The following is an 18,131-nucleotide window of genomic DNA, read 5'->3' as shown; positions in this document are numbered from 1 at the left end:
GGTAGGCACTAATAGGAATTTCGTAATACTAACAAAATTTCGTAATTCTACCAAATAGTTGTATTACGCATAATTGCTACTATTTCATATTGATTACCGTTTTCATTTAAAGACACTAGCAGTTCGTAGTTATAGCTATAGTTACAGCTAGAAATTTCTAATGTTTTGTCCTGCATAGAACAGTTGCCGGAAACAGATAATAAAATTTTACATTTCGGCAATTTCTAGACAAATAACTCTTATTTACTTTCTCTATAAAATCGTAATGTGACGTCCATAGTAAGGTAAAAAAAGAGTTTAATTGTTCTTTATGTATTATTACATATGTACATATATCGATTTATTAATTTTAGGTTTCCACTGTGATTTGATACAGCGGAAGTTTTTAACAGAAATTTCCACTGTAGGATATATATATATATATATAGACTTAAATGTATATCGTCGTTAAATCTACAACAGAATTTTACTGTGACGAAACTTCAAACGTTTGAAAATGAGCTAGGATATACAAAGATAAGTAGGTCACAAATAACTAACCCATCATTGTGGCTCGTAGTGATTCGTGCTGGCTGAGAGTTATTGACTTCATTAGAAGTGGATGGGGCACTGGTGGCTCGTCCATTATAACGATTGTCTTCTTAGGTATCTCCATTTCAGCTTTTTGATTCTCCTTCATATCAAATTTAGACTTTTCGTCCTCACAACTAGATACGCTTAATGCAATGGACACATCGTCTTGGGATCTGAAAACAAAAAGTTAAATATAAAATCACATACATATATACTATACACGTGTACATATATGGCATGGCATGTGATTATTACCAGATCAGAGATCTCAGCACGTTTACTTTAAATGTATTAGCAAATATTTCTGTCTTCAAAGTTTTGGTTATTTGAAATTACAAAATAGAAGTAATTACCTAGTAGCCATTGCCTCTCCTGCGGCGTGGCTCTGCCAAGCGCTGCTGCTTCCAAAATGGCTTTCCTCACTCTTACACGATGGACTTGATTCCTTGCTAGAACTCACAGTAGTCGGTGAGCCCACACCACTCAAAGATTTTACGAACGAATTCTATAACAATTAGAATGAATCTAATTATATATTTTTAATAAATATAACTCACTTCAATTGACTTTTGCTAATAATAGTCATGAAATTGTCCTAATTATGACTAAAGACATAGTTAAGTATTACTGTTTTGGCTGGAAGAAACATTATGTCAGGTGATAATTGTCAATCTAGTAGGATAATATATAGAAATTGAGTCATCAGACGGCAAGTGAAAAGTGAGAGGAAATTTAGAAACAATTAACTAACGAACCTGTTTATTCAACTTTTCAGGTTGTGCCCTGTCCAGAACAAACTTCTCTTCGTCCTTATATTCCAGATTGCTTAAAATTCTAGTGGGCCTGGATCTAGTCCTATACCGTTCCAGAGTTGACATCGGCGAGTTATTCCTCTGCGAGGAGTCAGCTACTGCACTCGATTTAGGAAGGATAGGTGATGGAGGCTTGTAAGTTGGCGTGGGGGATGTCTCATACTCCGGCGTGAGTTCATCATCAAATGAACTTGGAAGCTTTGGTAAGGGTATTACTGCATGGCCCGTTACTACCGCATCGTCTGTAATAGTAATTAGAAAATATTGAATATAAAGTTGAGATAATAAAGCGGAGTTTAGCAGATGTGAAGTTTATACTCGTATCACAAAGATAAAGTTCTTTGCTAATTTTATAAAAAAAAAAACAATTCTTTGATATTTAAATCGAATCCAAGTCTTTGCTGATATAAAATAAACGTTCTCTATGCATTGAAAATATTAAGTCCCAGAGGTACTTAGAATAATCAACAGGAAACAATTTGGACTGTTTGTTGCGTGAACTGAGAAAATATACATCTCCATGGCGTAGTCAATTAACACAATTATGTAGGACATTAACACTGTTTCGTCCAAGGGGAGTACCATTGTGGTCTGATACCCATTATTTATAACGTCGTATCACATTCTAACAATATAACATTTAATACCGGTATTATTATTTTGAGTTTAATTTTTAACTGTACTTTTTTAATAAATTTCGTGACACATACCCATAATATCAAGATCAGTGACTTGCAGTTCACGTAGATGGAAGCTGTGGGACCCTCGCATCACCATCTCAAGGTTCCGGGGGCGGTGTCGTGAGTGTGGAGAACCTTCCCCACCGGCTCCATTTTCTCCACCAGTCCACACACCAGAGTCAGTCGATACGGCCGAACCTGCACCTTCACAATGGAGAAAAATTAAAAATTTCAAAAAGGCGCGTTTACGTCTACAAAATTAATTGAAACGGGATCGTGATCTTTCTTTTTAAATAAATAGGTACGATATATATATAAAAAAATGTAATACGGTGCAAAATTAACGACGAAATTATTACTCTATATTCATTACTAGCTGTACCCGCGACTTCGTCCGCGTAAAACAGTGACCTTGAGCAAATAATAAAAAATATATATTAATAATCTAACCCAATAAAAAAGTTTCATCGTTCTAGCTTCAAATATGAAATTTCCATACATAATTCCATACTATTCAATCAACAGCCAAAAACTAAGTTTCAAACTACTATGTATCTTTAAAATGAAGATACTTCCATACATACCATACATACATTACATCTCCCCTTTCAACCCCTTATAACCCTTTTTCTTGTTTTTTTTTAATGCTACTTATATTAGTGTCATCATGTACCAATGATAAGATGTTGCTATACTGTAACCATTTATGGCTGAGTCCTGTGGCGGTAGGTACTGATATTTTCTCAACAGCCTAAAAAATGGGTTTCAAGTTTCTAGCTTTAAAAAATGACAATACATGCATACAACATTTTAACTCCCCTTTTGACCCTTACAACCCATTTTCGTTAATTATATTTAATCAATACGCAAGAAAATAAGATTGAAGCTTAAACTTTTAAAATATTCCTCTTTCAGTCTCTTATAACCCTTTTTAGCATTAAAAAGTAACCTATGTCCTATCTCAAGATCTAGACTTTAAATTTCATTTAAATCAGTTCAGAAGTTTTGGCTTTTAAGACAGACAGACAGAGTCACTTTCACTTTCATAATATTAGTAAGGTATTTATTAAATAAACTGACCCAAAAAAGCGTAAGAAAAAAGCTTCGTCGTTCTAGCTTCAAATATGACGAATTTCCATAAAAACTTTTATCTGCTATTTTATTTTACCCCTTGGTGGTATAATGGTGACAATGTGATATTTACAAATTTAAATGTCATATTTATTTATATTTAATAAACAGTTTAAACATTTCTTTAAATTCTTTTGAAAATTGGTGGTCCAGTTGGCCAATAACATAATAAAATTTTGTTAAATCAAAATAATAGATGTGATATTCTAAATTGCAAACTATCCCTCTACTTGCGCGAACCATATCTCTGACTCTACTGGCCAGAATGGAGAAACGCGTATTCCGAACCTGAATAGCTCGGATGGAACGGTAGATGTTGTTTCTTCCAAGGAAATGTTGTTCATATGTATTGACAACATTTTTAATATTATATGTTGTTTTATTCTTCAAAAATATATAAATATTCTTACGCTCTTGTCCAAGAGCAGGGTCATCAGTTATAGGCTATACCAGGATTATATTTATGTATTTATAAAATAAAATTGCAGAGCAAACGTTTATTCATTTAAATTCATAAGGAGACAACGGATTGACAATAATCAGTTGCGCGCGCAACATCGCATGCGCTCTGCTTATACAAATGACATATATGTTTATTTATGACATATGAGCGTTAATAAGTCGCATATCTAGTACAATACTGGTGTAATTCAGAAATTAAAAATTTTTGAAAATAGACTTAATAACACAATTATAAAGTAGACTTTCCAAAATATCTAATTTTTTAGTTAAGCCATTATTATAATAAGTGTGTATTCAACCGCATAAAGATAACCTTGCATTACCATTTTCAACCCCTTACAACCCTTTTTTCGCATTAAAAAGTAGCCTATGTCCTTCCTCGACGTCTAGACTATATGGGTACCAAATTTCATTTAAATCAGTTCAGTAGTTTTGGCGTGAAAGCGAGACAGACAGACAGACAGACAGACAGACAGACAGAGTTACTTTCGCATTTATAATATTAGTAAGGATAAATATAACACATAAAATAACTGTCACAAGATTCTCAATTTGACGATACAAATATATACCCATAGGTATATTTATTTAAGTATGTTTTTCAATATCCTTACTAAGTCTTAACGAAATTTACGAATTATTTTACAATTAATTGGTTTTATTCCCGTGTTATTCCACAATATCACGTTTGATATTTTTAGCTGCCGACTTCAGAAAGAACAAAATATATGTATTCCACTCCACATAAAGACCTAACAGGTACAACACATTAGACATTGGAACAAAATATACTTTTTTTGTAGTCTTCTTTCTGTAGTCGTCAGCTAAGTTCTTTTTGTTGTCACTTCTTGTGTAATAGGAAATGGAAGTGGAACACAACATTCAACATCACTCTGCAGGAAGGTATAGTTATTTTTATCGTACTAACTGAACCTTAGAAAGAAAATTATACGATCCTATGTAAATTTTAAACAAACGTCATTCTACCTATTAAGTGACAATTTAATTGGTAATTGACTTTTAGCAGCACATTTATTTACAATATTTGGCGAGATCCGCTTAATTAATTAAAAGAATGACTACAATAAGATCGATTGTCATTAACTATCAAATCTATAAAATATATACCTATACATAATAAAATCGTAAAAAAAAAAGATTGAATTGTTACTCGTATAAATAACTTGATTTTGTATTATTCGATAGATTATTTGGTATTAAATTTATAAGAAGTCTGTTTTTATGTTTGGAAGTTGAATCTTTTTGGTTCAACTTCCATAATAAACATTCGAAAGTTTTTAAATTAAATCTCCATATAAATTACTTAAATTTTATGTATTCTGTAGGTACTACAAATAGACTGTATCTGTGACTATAATAATAGACGTAGTAGCCATTCATTTAAAATCAGTTATATAGATCTTGATATATATACTTTCTTTCATTTTCGTAAATATTTGTATTAAAAACAATAAATTCTATTAAAAAGTTATGAATTTAACAAAATTAACATTACCTTCCCTCCATCCTTCTGTAGAACTCGCCTTTCTTGTGTTGTTAACCACCTGCGAATGAAAAACACTAATGACAGGCATTTTCTTTCACAATTCAACTTTCACTTGCTGTTACGTAAAATATATAAATATATAATACAGTATTGAACATGTCGCGCACCGAACTGCACACTCAGAATGAACTACGGACAGGAACACTTCGGTTACGGTAGCCAATGTCGCAATGTCCCATAGTTCAGTCAGTTAACTATATAAAAATAGCCCACCTAGTAAACACGACATAGTACTACTTACAACAAGTCTCAAGATAAATTCTACTCGTCGCCAACACAAAATATTGTTTATTGTTTGTAATTTAATTAAATTTTATTTTATGAATGGTAGTAATTAAATGTACAAGAGCTGTTTAGAAAAGCACGTCATGTCACGGTCTAAAACTAAGGAAAAATGTTAGTATAATTAGTGCGGTCGTATAATTAAGACGTTGCTTTGCTAAATAGGTAAGAAAGTGCGCGTATACAATCTCTTTTAATTCGTGTGAGTGCTGTAGACTACAATAGCTTGTTGCATATTCGAAATATTCCATAAAAAATAAATAACTAATCTATACATTTATACAAATAAATGTCTGTCTGGTCCAAGTCCAGCTATTTCAAATATTAGCAAAAATAAATCTTGCTAATCTCTGAAACAGCTGGACCAGCTAATGTTATAAGGAGTAACTCAGGCTACTTTTATTTTAGTAATTGTATTTATTTTAATTTGTTAGTTAAGTTAAGTTTGATAATATAAATACAAATTCCATACAATTTCTTGCTTTATTGCATAACAAAGAATTTACATTAAACATAATTGATGTAAATAGTTAGTACTGTTTGGAAGTAATATTTAAATAAAGAAACATTGAAGTTTGTAAAAAAATATATAAGAGATCAGATCTATCCTGGGTTGTTCCATCTCAGTTATACAATAGGTCGAGTGCACTGTGCAGCAGTGATATTTTCGGCAAACCGCGACCGGCTTCCCAATCGTCTATATAAATAAACGAATAGTGACCTACTTTAAACAGAAAAAACTATTTTGTTACATTAATCTAAAGTCGAATATTATTAGATTGTTATGAAATTTCCGCATTGATGTGCAATTCTTTGATATTTTTATTGACACTATGAATAAAGTGGTAAAACATGTACGAGTTTTAGGAACAGATTTCAATTCTGAATCTACCATTTGAGAATTAATTAATTATGTAACTTAAGTATTAATTATGTAAACAATATATTTTTATTTATACCACAATGGTAGTAATCAGGCGTATGGCACATTTGATGGTAAACGATTATCGTAACTTTCAGATGCCTTATATCCGTACAGTATAAAAATTATACGGTAACCATTTACCATCAGATGGGCCGTATGCTTGTTTGCCAGCATAGTAGTATAAAAAAAACAAAAATAATGTAACTATTGTATAATAGTAACACACTTATATTAAAAACCCGTTGTTATTGTTGTTATGTTACCCGCTATCGTCGTGGATTTAACTTTTTTACTTTAACTTTTTTATACTAAAATAAATAGTATTACTAAAATTAATGTAGTCAAGTCTTATTCCTTAGAATATTAGCTATCTTTAAGCTAAGGTCCTGTCAAAATCGGTCCGGCCGTTTCAGAGATTAGCAAATACAAACGACCGTATGTGCGTATTGACGACCCTTAAGAAACCTCAATATACACTTCTAGCAAATCTTTAGATCCAACCTTGGCAGATCGTTCATTCCACAATCAGAGTGTTTCCGAGAGAAAACTATAAGTATATACATATAATCTTTAGGTATTTGTAGAATATAGAAGAATTTATTTATCATTGTTTCTCTACATTCTTTCCGAGATTAGACATGTAAATTTTACTATTCATCAAAGTTAGATCTTTTTGTTTACAGTAATCTCAATTGGTATCAAAAATAAGGAGATAAAAATTCTTGCAGCTTACCTGTTTAGCAGATTTCGTGTCAACATTCTTAATTGATGGATACTGTGGCTTCGGTAATTGGTTGGTTTGGAAGGTGTACTTCCCAGGCGGCTTCTGAATATCTGACATGACTTGACTTCGTGATGCAGATACGCCACGGGTCGTCCCTTGGTCTCCAGGCCGAGTTGACTTCGCCCGACCCTCCTGATGCAAAATATATTCTAATGATGAAACAATTCAATCGATATTCAATCCAGTGCTTATAGCTTATCGTTGGAAATGTTTTAGCGGAATGATGGGCACCCATTGTTAGCAATGTACCATGTCAAGTCGGCCTTCATGCATTCGTTCTTGTAAACCAATGTATTTGTACCACTATGGACAGACTGGCTGATCATCATCCGACCATGCACTACTCTACGGCTAGCCTGCCATTAATCCATAAAAAAAATACAATCTAATAAGATACCTACAATTAAATTTCATGCGTACAATTATATATATAGTGGCAAAAATTTTCCAACAACGATAAATAGAAATTAAGTGTGTTAAAACAATAACAAAGAAGATGGCAGGTGTTTCCAATTTAAGAGTAAGAGCTAAGTCCGTATATCATAGCTGCATGTGCCTATAAAAGTGTACATTTTATTTTTTATAGATGATATCCCCAAATAAAGAAAAGATCTGTGAGATGATCATAATTTAATTTAACAAATATATTTAAAAAAATTACCTGCACAGCGTACTGTTGTGGTTGATAAGTTAGTATTACAGTTTGCTTGGTGACCGTCTTGGGCACGCCAGTTGCCCCTACGATGGTGGTCGAACCAGTCGACGACACTTGTGTCGCGACAAGTGGCACTTGATTAACATAATTTGTACTAGTATTTTTCTTATCTGAAACACATTAATAAGTACAGTCAATACCACAGCACTGATTTGAATATATGAACTGATAATTTCAATTGTAAAAATAATAAAATCGGTAGTAACACTAAATTTCTTAATTACGATAGTATTAAATAATAAATTCCTTGTTTAATATACAATCTACAAAATATTTTGGTAATATTTAAAAATAAATATCCAGATATAAATTGGCTTCAGCTCTCCGTAGAGAAATAAAGTATTTTTTGTAATTTAATTAATCTGTTACTATATTTACCCAATAACCGATTATTTTTTCTATTATTTAAAAAGTTTATTTGGAATGTACATGTATATTCAAGTTCAGTTGTAGCTGAACGTAACTTAATAAAAAATCCTGTAAATACTGGCACCATTTTTTATGAACACAAAACTATTTTTTTTTCAAAGTCTATTAACAATGGATACGAGATTAAATTGTTACATTAAGAGTATTAGACATACAAACGCATTTAGTGTCTTGTTGCGGATAACAATGGTCCTTACCTAATGCATTGTTGTTGATGGCCGTTTCCTTATCCTTACTGGTGAGGCCGAACGCATGTTCAGCGGCGACACTCACGTCACCCACCTTCGCCGTCTTGGTGTGCGGTTGCCTGAAACCGAACCTACCAAATGATACAATTTCTGTTAAATAAAATACATAAATAATAATATAAAGTGCATAAAAATGGCCGGAAGTGGATGGTTACGGAAAGACGATAGTGAAGGTAGGTATAGGTAGTGATATAAATACGACTCGTGCAGGAGGCAAAGATAGGATAGAAGTAGGTAGAAAAATCAAAATATAAAATATATGTATAATATGAATTAATTATTGTATTAACAGTTATAAAAAAGAAACAAAATATTACGCTTATGCGCCTACAAAAGTAATGTTAGCAATGTTATTCGCGTACGTGTTAGGAAATAATTTGTTTGAGGGGCATGGTGTTCTTTTTAGAAGAAATACACTTTGTACAGTCATCATTGTGTATACCTATTTCCAAGCATATGGATTGTAAGTTGTATTCTAGTTCGAAACGTGGTATCAGGAGCATTATATGACGACTTGGTATCGTCGTGCTGATCGTGTAGTGGCGACATTTGCCACTTTCAATTGCACGCAATTTAAATTTCAATGAACCCTCATGTTTAAACTTTAGGTAATTTGGAATGTTAATAAATGGCCTGTTTATAATTTTTTAGCAAGTCTAGAATCTTGCAAGCCTTCTAATAAAATTCATATAACAATGTAGGCTAAAGTCTTTGTAACAAAATTAATTGTTCATCTCCATGATATAACTTACTATAAAAAGGTAAATAAACTTTCTGCTCGAGAACGACATAGAGCCCCTGCTGGTAATGAATAAAAATAGCAACACAAATCATGTTGATTACCTGTTTGTTCGTAATGGCTGCCCAGCAGTCTCCTTGCGGGGACGCGCGAGGGGTGTCGACCGGCCAGACAACACCTCCTCCGCCCGCAGGTCTTCTGTAGAACCTGTCATAAGAAATGCTCTTATAGTCCACAGCAAAACACGAATAAACCAGTATATAATGTCGTTTTTTTATGTTGTCATGATGTAAAAATAGCACTGGGTTAAATAGAAGCATAACCCAGGACAATTCACACCAAGCTAGGCAGAACTTTTTTAGGTACCATGGTCACTAAACTTTTGATAGTAATTCTTAAATACATTTTTGTTAATAAAAATTTGTAATGAAAATGTGTACATAATATACATAGGACATACCCAAACTAATAGGTACAATCGATAGTACTCGTGAATTTAAAAATTGTCGAGGATTCGAACCCGAACCATCAAAAGTAGGACTGTGTGCTAAACCGCCAGTAGAAACAAAAAGATTTCACTACAACTTTGTTTTTGAAACATTCAGAACTTACATAATGCAATTAATTTTACTGTGTTTAAAATTCCTAATCTATGAATATCTATTGCACGATAACTGTTTCACGGGCAATTAATCCAATTCATGTCTATAAATGAACAGTTATCTGTACTGTTCATTTTAGTAATATATTGTAATTGGAAGCTTTTATCGTGGTGCAGATCTAGTAAATGTAGGAATGCTAAATTAGATGTAATCGGGTTTCACAAAGGTCACACCAGGCTAGACACTTAAATATATTAACGGCACGCTAAATTAAATTAACAGACGAGAATAAAAATAATTGCTTCAGGACAATTTTGCTTACATTTGGTTGGGTAACATATACAATCTATAATCAAGCATGTAAAAAAATCTATTAGGTAAATAATTAATACTATTTATTATATGAGACAGCAAAAGATGTTTAGCCGTATAAATTGAAATGCTAATTAATATAAAAATAGAGGTTGGTAGAAGGGTGAAAATTAGGAATGGAAAATTATAAAAATAATGTCCAAAAACAATAAATATTTTTTAGTATGGCCCACCCTTATTATTAGGGGTATACGTATAAAAAATAGCTAACAATGTATTTCCAGATCTATCGAGTATACATAAAAAAAGATCAATATCGTTTTATCATACTTCTCCAAAACAGAGAAGTATTGCAACAAACTGTGTGACACGAGATTTTTATGTATATGATACTTTATAGTTATATCTTTTTAGTTTTTGCAAATATTAAGTTATTCTTAATAATTAAAAATAGAAAATTAGACATCTATCTAATTTTCTGCCATGATTCTAAGCCAAAATACATAGTACCAAATAATATGTATTCAATAATGGTTGAATAAAATAATATTTAATTAGATTTATAGTAAACTAGCTACTCGCCCCGGCTTCGCAGGGGTATACATGTATTACCTATATATAAACCTTCCTCTAGAATCACTCTATCTATTTAAAAAAACCGCTTCAAAATAAGTTGCGTAGTTTTAAAAATTTAGGCATGCATAGGGAGGGACAGATAGCGGCAGCCACTTTATCTTATACTATGGTGATGATGATGAAATACAAATCTATCATATTACGAAACTTACCACCATTTCCATTTTTATCTTGTGCCTTTTGCTTCCTCCTGGCGTTGTCGTCTGCCCTTGAGGTGCTGGCAGGTCGACGTCTGAAGCCGAAGGAAGTTGCTACTCCACGGCTTGGCTTGCCGTTCCCGTTGCCGACACTCTTGTCTCTTTTCTTAGCACCCTTCGATTCAGAGTGACCCTGAGAATACAGAATTATTGTTACATAGGTATGTACTTCTACTAATAAGCGAATAATGCATGAAGGTACAGAACAGGTCATAATATTTCCAACACTAATTGAAAGTTATCTTCTGACCGCCCTGGAAACTATGTTGGTAATTCCTGGTGAATTCGCCACGACGGACTGATCTAATATCATACTCATCCAACCATCCATCCTTCACAGGTAACCCGTCATTATATACCATTAGCGCAGGCGGGTGCGCCGTTTCCTTATCATCAATAACAAAACATTTCTGAGGAAGACGATTAATCATTATATATTAAAAAATACCCCCAATAAATCTATTTAACAATATAGGTGTTTAATTACACGTCACTCAATTGTGTAATAAAAAATACTTCTATTAATGTATTTAATATACAACAAAATAATAAATAAAAAACCTACATTAGAATGATTATTTTTCTCCCTCATACAATATACTCTTACATGTTTATCTTCTATTTGGTTTGTCGAATTAATAATGCAATATGTCGGAAATAATTAAATCTTGCTAGTGGAATAGTAACAGAACAGAGGCTAGTTCTGGCTGCGCAATATTTTAGCACCTATCGTACGTGTATCTTCGCTTTCCAAAATCAAGATAAGTAATTCGGACATGCATTGTGTATTATGAAATAGAAGTGTACACGCAAAAGGCATTACTTTACTTTCATTTAGTGCTATTTATTTTTTATTTATTTATAAGGTAAATAAAATAAAAATATATGTATAAATCATTTATAATATGGCTTACATGCTTGTTGTAAAAATAGTACCTAATAGGTAATATTCTATCAATCCCGTCAAAAAAAAAGAACATAAAAGTATATCTATAAATAAATAATAAGTAATACCGTGTTTATTGTAAATCACATAAATTAAAATGATTAAAATATTATAAATTGTATGAGTATAAACTCTTTTAGTAACAAATTAGTTATGTAGAATATGACAGTAGGTACTTAAAAGTTACATTTATATATATAGGGTTTATTTTGTACTAAAACTACTATTACCCTTGAAACACTGAAAATTTGATATCAATAATTATATTTTGTTATGAAAGGTTGTTTGAATGTCGCATGTTTACTTTTTGCGTGACTATAACAAATCCATTGGCACCTCGTTTACAGAAAATACTGTACTTATTAAAACTAAAAAGAATATTTTGTAGTAAAATGTAGATGTAGTAGTAGTAGTCTTTAAATAACAAAAATTTTATTTGAATCAATATATTTTGACTAAAAATTCTCGTTTAGATGTTGAATTTTCACACCTATGTGATATTAAGAAATACTATTCATATTCTTCATAGGTAATACTCATACATTATCATTTTTCCCTTTACTAGTACTTCTATCTTTAATCTTGTATATTATTTAATCAGTGAATCTTTAAAGTCAATATACTGTTCAGAAAAAGTTTGACCTTCATTTAGGTTGACTGACATGACGCTAAACCCTTAAAAAACTTTAAAAATGTCATAATAACATGGTTTATTTGGTAAAGATACCCGATAAAAATATATCGAAAAGAGAATCTTTTCCTCTCTAAAACCATCTGACCATTTATTATATCTATCTAATTCTATGCTCTGCAAATTGTCTGTCTACTTCATTCGTTAATGAGGCATAAGTATTTGTTTCCATTAAAATCCTACTATGAAAATTGTTTTATTTTTGGAAAGCTCAAATATATGAGGTACAATAAAAGCTCACAAAAGCAAATCTTTGTTATTCTGACGTGTTATTGGCAAACAATATCCCAGTCGGAACATTTCTTATGTTATATTTGTGTAGCCATCATAGATCAATGTAAATTGTGTGGCAATGTGTGGTATAAACGAACAAAAGGCTCTAGCAACTACGAGACTACAAACAATGGCATCTTGGGTGACGGCATCACGACATATGTGGTATCTGAGTTACGCCTGCGGCCATCTTGATGAACACTTGTCGTTAACTATGTTTTAATTATAATAGAATACAATAGACAAGTTACTTATAAGTACTGCATTAAAATATTTATTATATCTACCTAGAATGCGGTAGTACATTTAGCACTATACTACACAAAAACACAATTTCCTAACAAATACTTTTGCAACAAGGTATAAAAATATTTTAATAATTGCTTCTAACATTATCTTAAATTTAATGTGTATAATATAAATTTACTTTATTTTTTTACGTAACTAAATTGGATAACAAGCTGACAACGTACTTGATGGGAAGTAGTAACCGCCGCCTATATATGTAAATGATTAACAGTACGGACATAACGTTATCATGGAACGCCTGTAATAAAGCTATTCCAGAGGACTAAGATCATGACTGTTACCCTGTAATTTCCCTGCCTAATCTCACCTTACAACCGAAACACAGGCTAACAAAGCAAGCCGCTTGTCAGCTGAAATAGCTGAGACTGAGTATAGTCTACGTCTGAATATAGGATACATTAATTTATCACCTTGGCGGTTATTTGGGTACGGTATAATGGCGTCTCATCATTTAAGAATGGATATTTGGGTAGTAAATCCGGGATTTTCAAATAACTGTTATTTTAAACAGTTGTTTGAATGTCTCCGGCGATTTGCTTGTTGTGCAACTTGGTCATTGATATCCGATAGCCGCGACTGTATTTTTTTTACATTAACATACCGTATATGGGTACAAACAATTGTTATTCATGGTATTGTAAAGTAGCTGTCAGTATTTCGTGAACATCCCACTGATGGTCTGATGAGATCTCTTGTATGCTTCATGAATAAAACATTGAAGCAACTGTTAGATTACAACGATTCAATGTTAATGACTTGGATTGGAAAGGTCCCACGCTGTTGTAACCATAATATTATTATATGTACAGCATCCGGGCAGATTTATCAGAAAAGGGTTATGTCGAAAACCGTTTGGTATCGCAAAAATAATCTTATTATGAATAAATATGTAATAATAATTCGGTTGTTCACCGTTACCGGTATTCATTCAATTATTATAATTGATTAGCTAGTTTATTATTATTTTATATAGTTAATGTATGTAATATAGTTCAGAACGTATACAATTTTTGATGACGTCACATATCTGTAGTAAAATAGATTAAATTGTAAACAATTTAATCTATTTTACTACAGATTAAGATTAATTTAACCTATTTTATAACATTTTATTGTTGCTGTTGTATCGTTTCTGGTAGTTATATTAAACATAAATAGTTGAATGGTTTCAGGATACCTATAGCTCCAATTATTTTAATAGCTGTGACCAATTTATGAACTTTGCGGATGACTAGGTATATGAGTTATAGGAATTTATTATAACCTTTTTCTTTTATAAAACCTCTGCAACATTTGCATAAATACAGTTCGTGCTAATAAATTTGGAATGTGCACACGAAACTATAAATTCTTGCAAAGCTTGCTTTCGAAATAATTTTATATTCCGTTTTATATTGCTTTATAAAATTCCTAGAATTCTCCAACTATATTGCTTCCGCGGTTAGTACTATTTTTTTTTAATTATGATATTATATAGCATTCTTCCTTGTCAGATAAGGATCAGAAACGACTATAGAAATAGCCGTTTATCGGTTAATACAATGCGCAGTAAAAGTTTATAGGTACTTCAATAATAATCAACGCCAATAGATTGGTTCCATTGTAGAGCGACCTGCGTACAATGGCTTTTCTTAGCGTCGAACAAAATTCGATTTGTGTGTCGCTATAGATTGAGATCATTCAATTTGTCAGCCCTTTCGCGGTCATCGTGCGCAAAATAAGATCACGATACACAATCAAATAGAATGGGGAAAGTTTTCGAAGTAGTACCCATACCAGATCATATATTGTATAGCACATGAAGATAAGAGGAATTTTATGCTAAGAGAACAACTACTATCATAGAAAACAATAATAAAATATTTGAGCCTGATTTTGCTGTAACTTATTTTTTCCTATTTAGTGAGAAGGGATTGTCAGTAATGTTGGTTACTGGGCCCTTTATGTGTAACGTAACGTAACAGGATCTACATTAGTTCTGAAAAAAGACATTAGTTCTGGAAACCATTACATTCGATTCCTGGTGGATTGGTTCCGATGTCGCTATAGATATAATTAAGCTGATGACTGGCAGCATCATTATTCTCTCATCATTTACATAAATGATATTTCATTCTAGACTACTTGTAGACTAGACTAGATTTTTAGTTTTTTTATAAATTTAGGTACGTTAAAAGTATGTACACACCTTAATATACAAAACAAAATAATATAAATATATAAACAAAACAATTGTGACTAAACTAAACTAAACTACTTGATGTAACAAAGCGAGAGGTCCAGTAGTCTAAATTATTTATCAACACAAATGGAATTTTAATCGTAATTTAGTAGAAGTTAATTAGGCTCTACAGCAGTACGTAGTTTAATGTATATGTGACCAAAATCGTCATGCAAGATATCTCCATGCAATTGCGACATGTACCTTATTAAATGTAGTATTTATAGAGTTAGAGAGAGTTATACAATATTCATTTAGTGCCCATCATCAGTAATGGATGAAAGTAAAAATTCGATTGATTAAATCTGTCTAAAAGCACGTTTTAGAATAATTTACTAAAAAGCAAGTTGTACTTTAGTGCTTAATTGATAGAAGCCAAGCGAGGCACTAATGAATACATATTATCTCAATTTCTAAGTACATAATATGCTAACACGCTAAACTCGCATTAAAATATAGAATGTTTGCAAATTAATCTTAGATATTATTACTTGTGCTATAATTATTCATAATAATAACCTAAGTCTGGATGTACCGAGATTGCTAAAGCCCAAGTTTTACTATAATCGTACAAGTGGCGTGGATACATTATTCACTACGATATTAAAGCGTAAGGTTTATATATATATTATAATTCGAACAAATCCATTTAGCTTAAGTGTGATTGAAACCAAAAATGAAACATGTTTACATCCGGAACTGTCTAGAAACGTAAAGTAGAAACAAAAATAACTATTATTTCTAATACCAGACATCGATCTTCAAGTATACAATTCACTCCTGACCACAAAATCGGACCGCAGCCGCATCCACCACAACTAGCTCCTTCCGACTCGACCGTTATTATGATTATGAGGGACCAGTTTTATATTATTACCTCCTTCTGATGTATATTATGTTATGGTATTTTTTGCAATAGTCTATTTACAAACGTAAACAAATCATATCGTTATTTTAAAACTACATATATTTGCCACTCTTTAAGTCTTTGTGATTATAGATATGGACCGCGTTTGGATGCATCGTTATTGCAGACTTTATAATACTGACAGTAGGAAAGAATCTGGAAAATGTATAATGGTTTTCATATAGCTCATGCCATATCTTACCATACGACTATTCGATGTAAACAAGTTTTACGTTACGTTACTAATAAATTAATTTATATTTATATGTGTAGCTAAATATATAATGTTCATGATCTCACGAAATTTAAATAATGTTCATTATTTCATTAGAAATTCACTATCAAGAAGAAACTGTGCAGTTGTTGTGAGACTGTAAACTATTATATTTCATGCACACATAAAACTGATATAAAATAATACTTAGATCTCATAACATCAAGTTATGAGTTATTTGAAAACGTCAAAATTAGTTAATAGTCAATAGTAGTTAGTTATTTTTTGCAGAAGATGTCCTAAATCCAAAACGCTGAACTTTGATCTTTACATCATATTTTTATATTGCTTAAATATTTTGTTACTCTGGCATTCATACAATAGGGGAATACGTTACTTCGATGTTGTTACTACTCCAGTGGTAACAACACTGAAATAATGTATTCCCCTCACTTCATATATGTATTACCCACACAGTGCACAAATGAAAATGAATTCAGCCTGTGCAATTTAATGCACCATGCAACATTTCAACGTCACTGCAGTATACCGCACTCTCAACTCATCTCATAGAACAAGTGACCTCATATAGGGCCAGCCCTACGTAACGGTAAGTTGTAGCTGTAATAAATTGATGCTGTTAGCGAGTTGCGAACGTGGAATTATTGGAACGAATTTTGTTATCTGCACGATGTGATTAATGTTTGGTATTTGTTAGATTTTAATTAACGACAAACCTAAGGAGCTATGTTAATATAGGTACTCGTTTTTATATATACATTACAATATACAAAGCCATCAGAATCCATAGATTGGTACTAATTCTAAATAAAGTTTAAATAGTGTAATTGTTTTTTTATGTACTTGGAAGTGCAAAGCGGACTGTCGATGTGGCAATAAGGGGAAACAGTAGCCTATATAGATACATGATGAATAGCGTTACGGTCATCACGTATTCATGTGACATTCCTAGCACCCCTGCATAACATTCCCCCGTAATTTACAAGTTTATAGAAATATAAATAATCTTTATTGAAATAAACTTAATATAAACACTTTGAAAAAATCATATTTATTTGATTCCACCACACATGTTTATAATAAAAATAACGAGAAAAAAACTTGGGCGTTGCTATTTAAATAAATATTGTTCACCATTACATTCTTAAGATTTTATGTGTATCAACTGTTTAATATCAAAATTGACTAAAGTAAATAAATATAATAGTAATAGAGTAAATTATAGTCGTCAGAGCAGACCAATCCTTACACGTACTACGTTTACAAGTATTACGGACCATCACTGGGTTCAACTATATTTTACTAATATGTAAGTAACTCATAAATATTTATTTGTTTTTCTGTGTTAATAGTATAAATCTAGTCTATGTCTTTCTTTATCTTACAAAAAAGTGCAAATGCTTTTTTTGCGACTAAATCTGATATAGCTATAGCATCTATTTTATATTTACTTAT

The 18,131-nt window shown here is 31.8% G+C and overlaps 1 protein-coding gene across 5 annotated transcripts in view; it reads right to left on the bottom strand.

Moving 5' to 3' along the window:
- LOC131850430 (uncharacterized) overlaps positions 1-18,131 on the bottom strand; it is a 78,917-nt gene that overhangs the window by 34,311 nt on the left and 26,475 nt on the right. For 3 of the 5 annotated variants that reach the window (XM_059200639.1, XM_059200642.1, XM_059200643.1), the window contains exons 2-11: positions 11,050-11,227; positions 9,452-9,554; positions 8,558-8,679; positions 7,878-8,041; positions 7,166-7,348; positions 5,175-5,223; positions 2,096-2,269; positions 1,329-1,627; positions 927-1,078; positions 541-746 (exon numbers count right to left, since the gene is read on the bottom strand). In XM_059200639.1, coding sequence (XP_059056622.1) covers positions 541-746; positions 927-1,078; positions 1,329-1,627; positions 2,096-2,269; positions 5,175-5,223; positions 7,166-7,348; positions 7,878-8,041; positions 8,558-8,679; positions 9,452-9,554; positions 11,050-11,227 — 1,630 coding nt within the window. The remainder of the gene's footprint in view (positions 1-540; positions 747-926; positions 1,079-1,328; positions 1,628-2,095; positions 2,270-5,174; positions 5,224-7,165; positions 7,349-7,877; positions 8,042-8,557; positions 8,680-9,451; positions 9,555-11,049; positions 11,228-18,131) is intronic. The other 2 variants (XM_059200640.1, XM_059200641.1) reach the window with 2 other exon arrangements.

This window comes from Achroia grisella, unplaced genomic scaffold, assembly GCF_030625045.1.
Source record: "Achroia grisella isolate CSIRO2021 unplaced genomic scaffold, CSIRO_AGI_Agris_v1 utg770, whole genome shotgun sequence".
Lineage (NCBI taxonomy): Eukaryota > Metazoa > Arthropoda > Insecta > Lepidoptera > Pyralidae > Achroia > Achroia grisella.
This window is presented reverse-complemented; position numbering and strand designations above follow the sequence as displayed.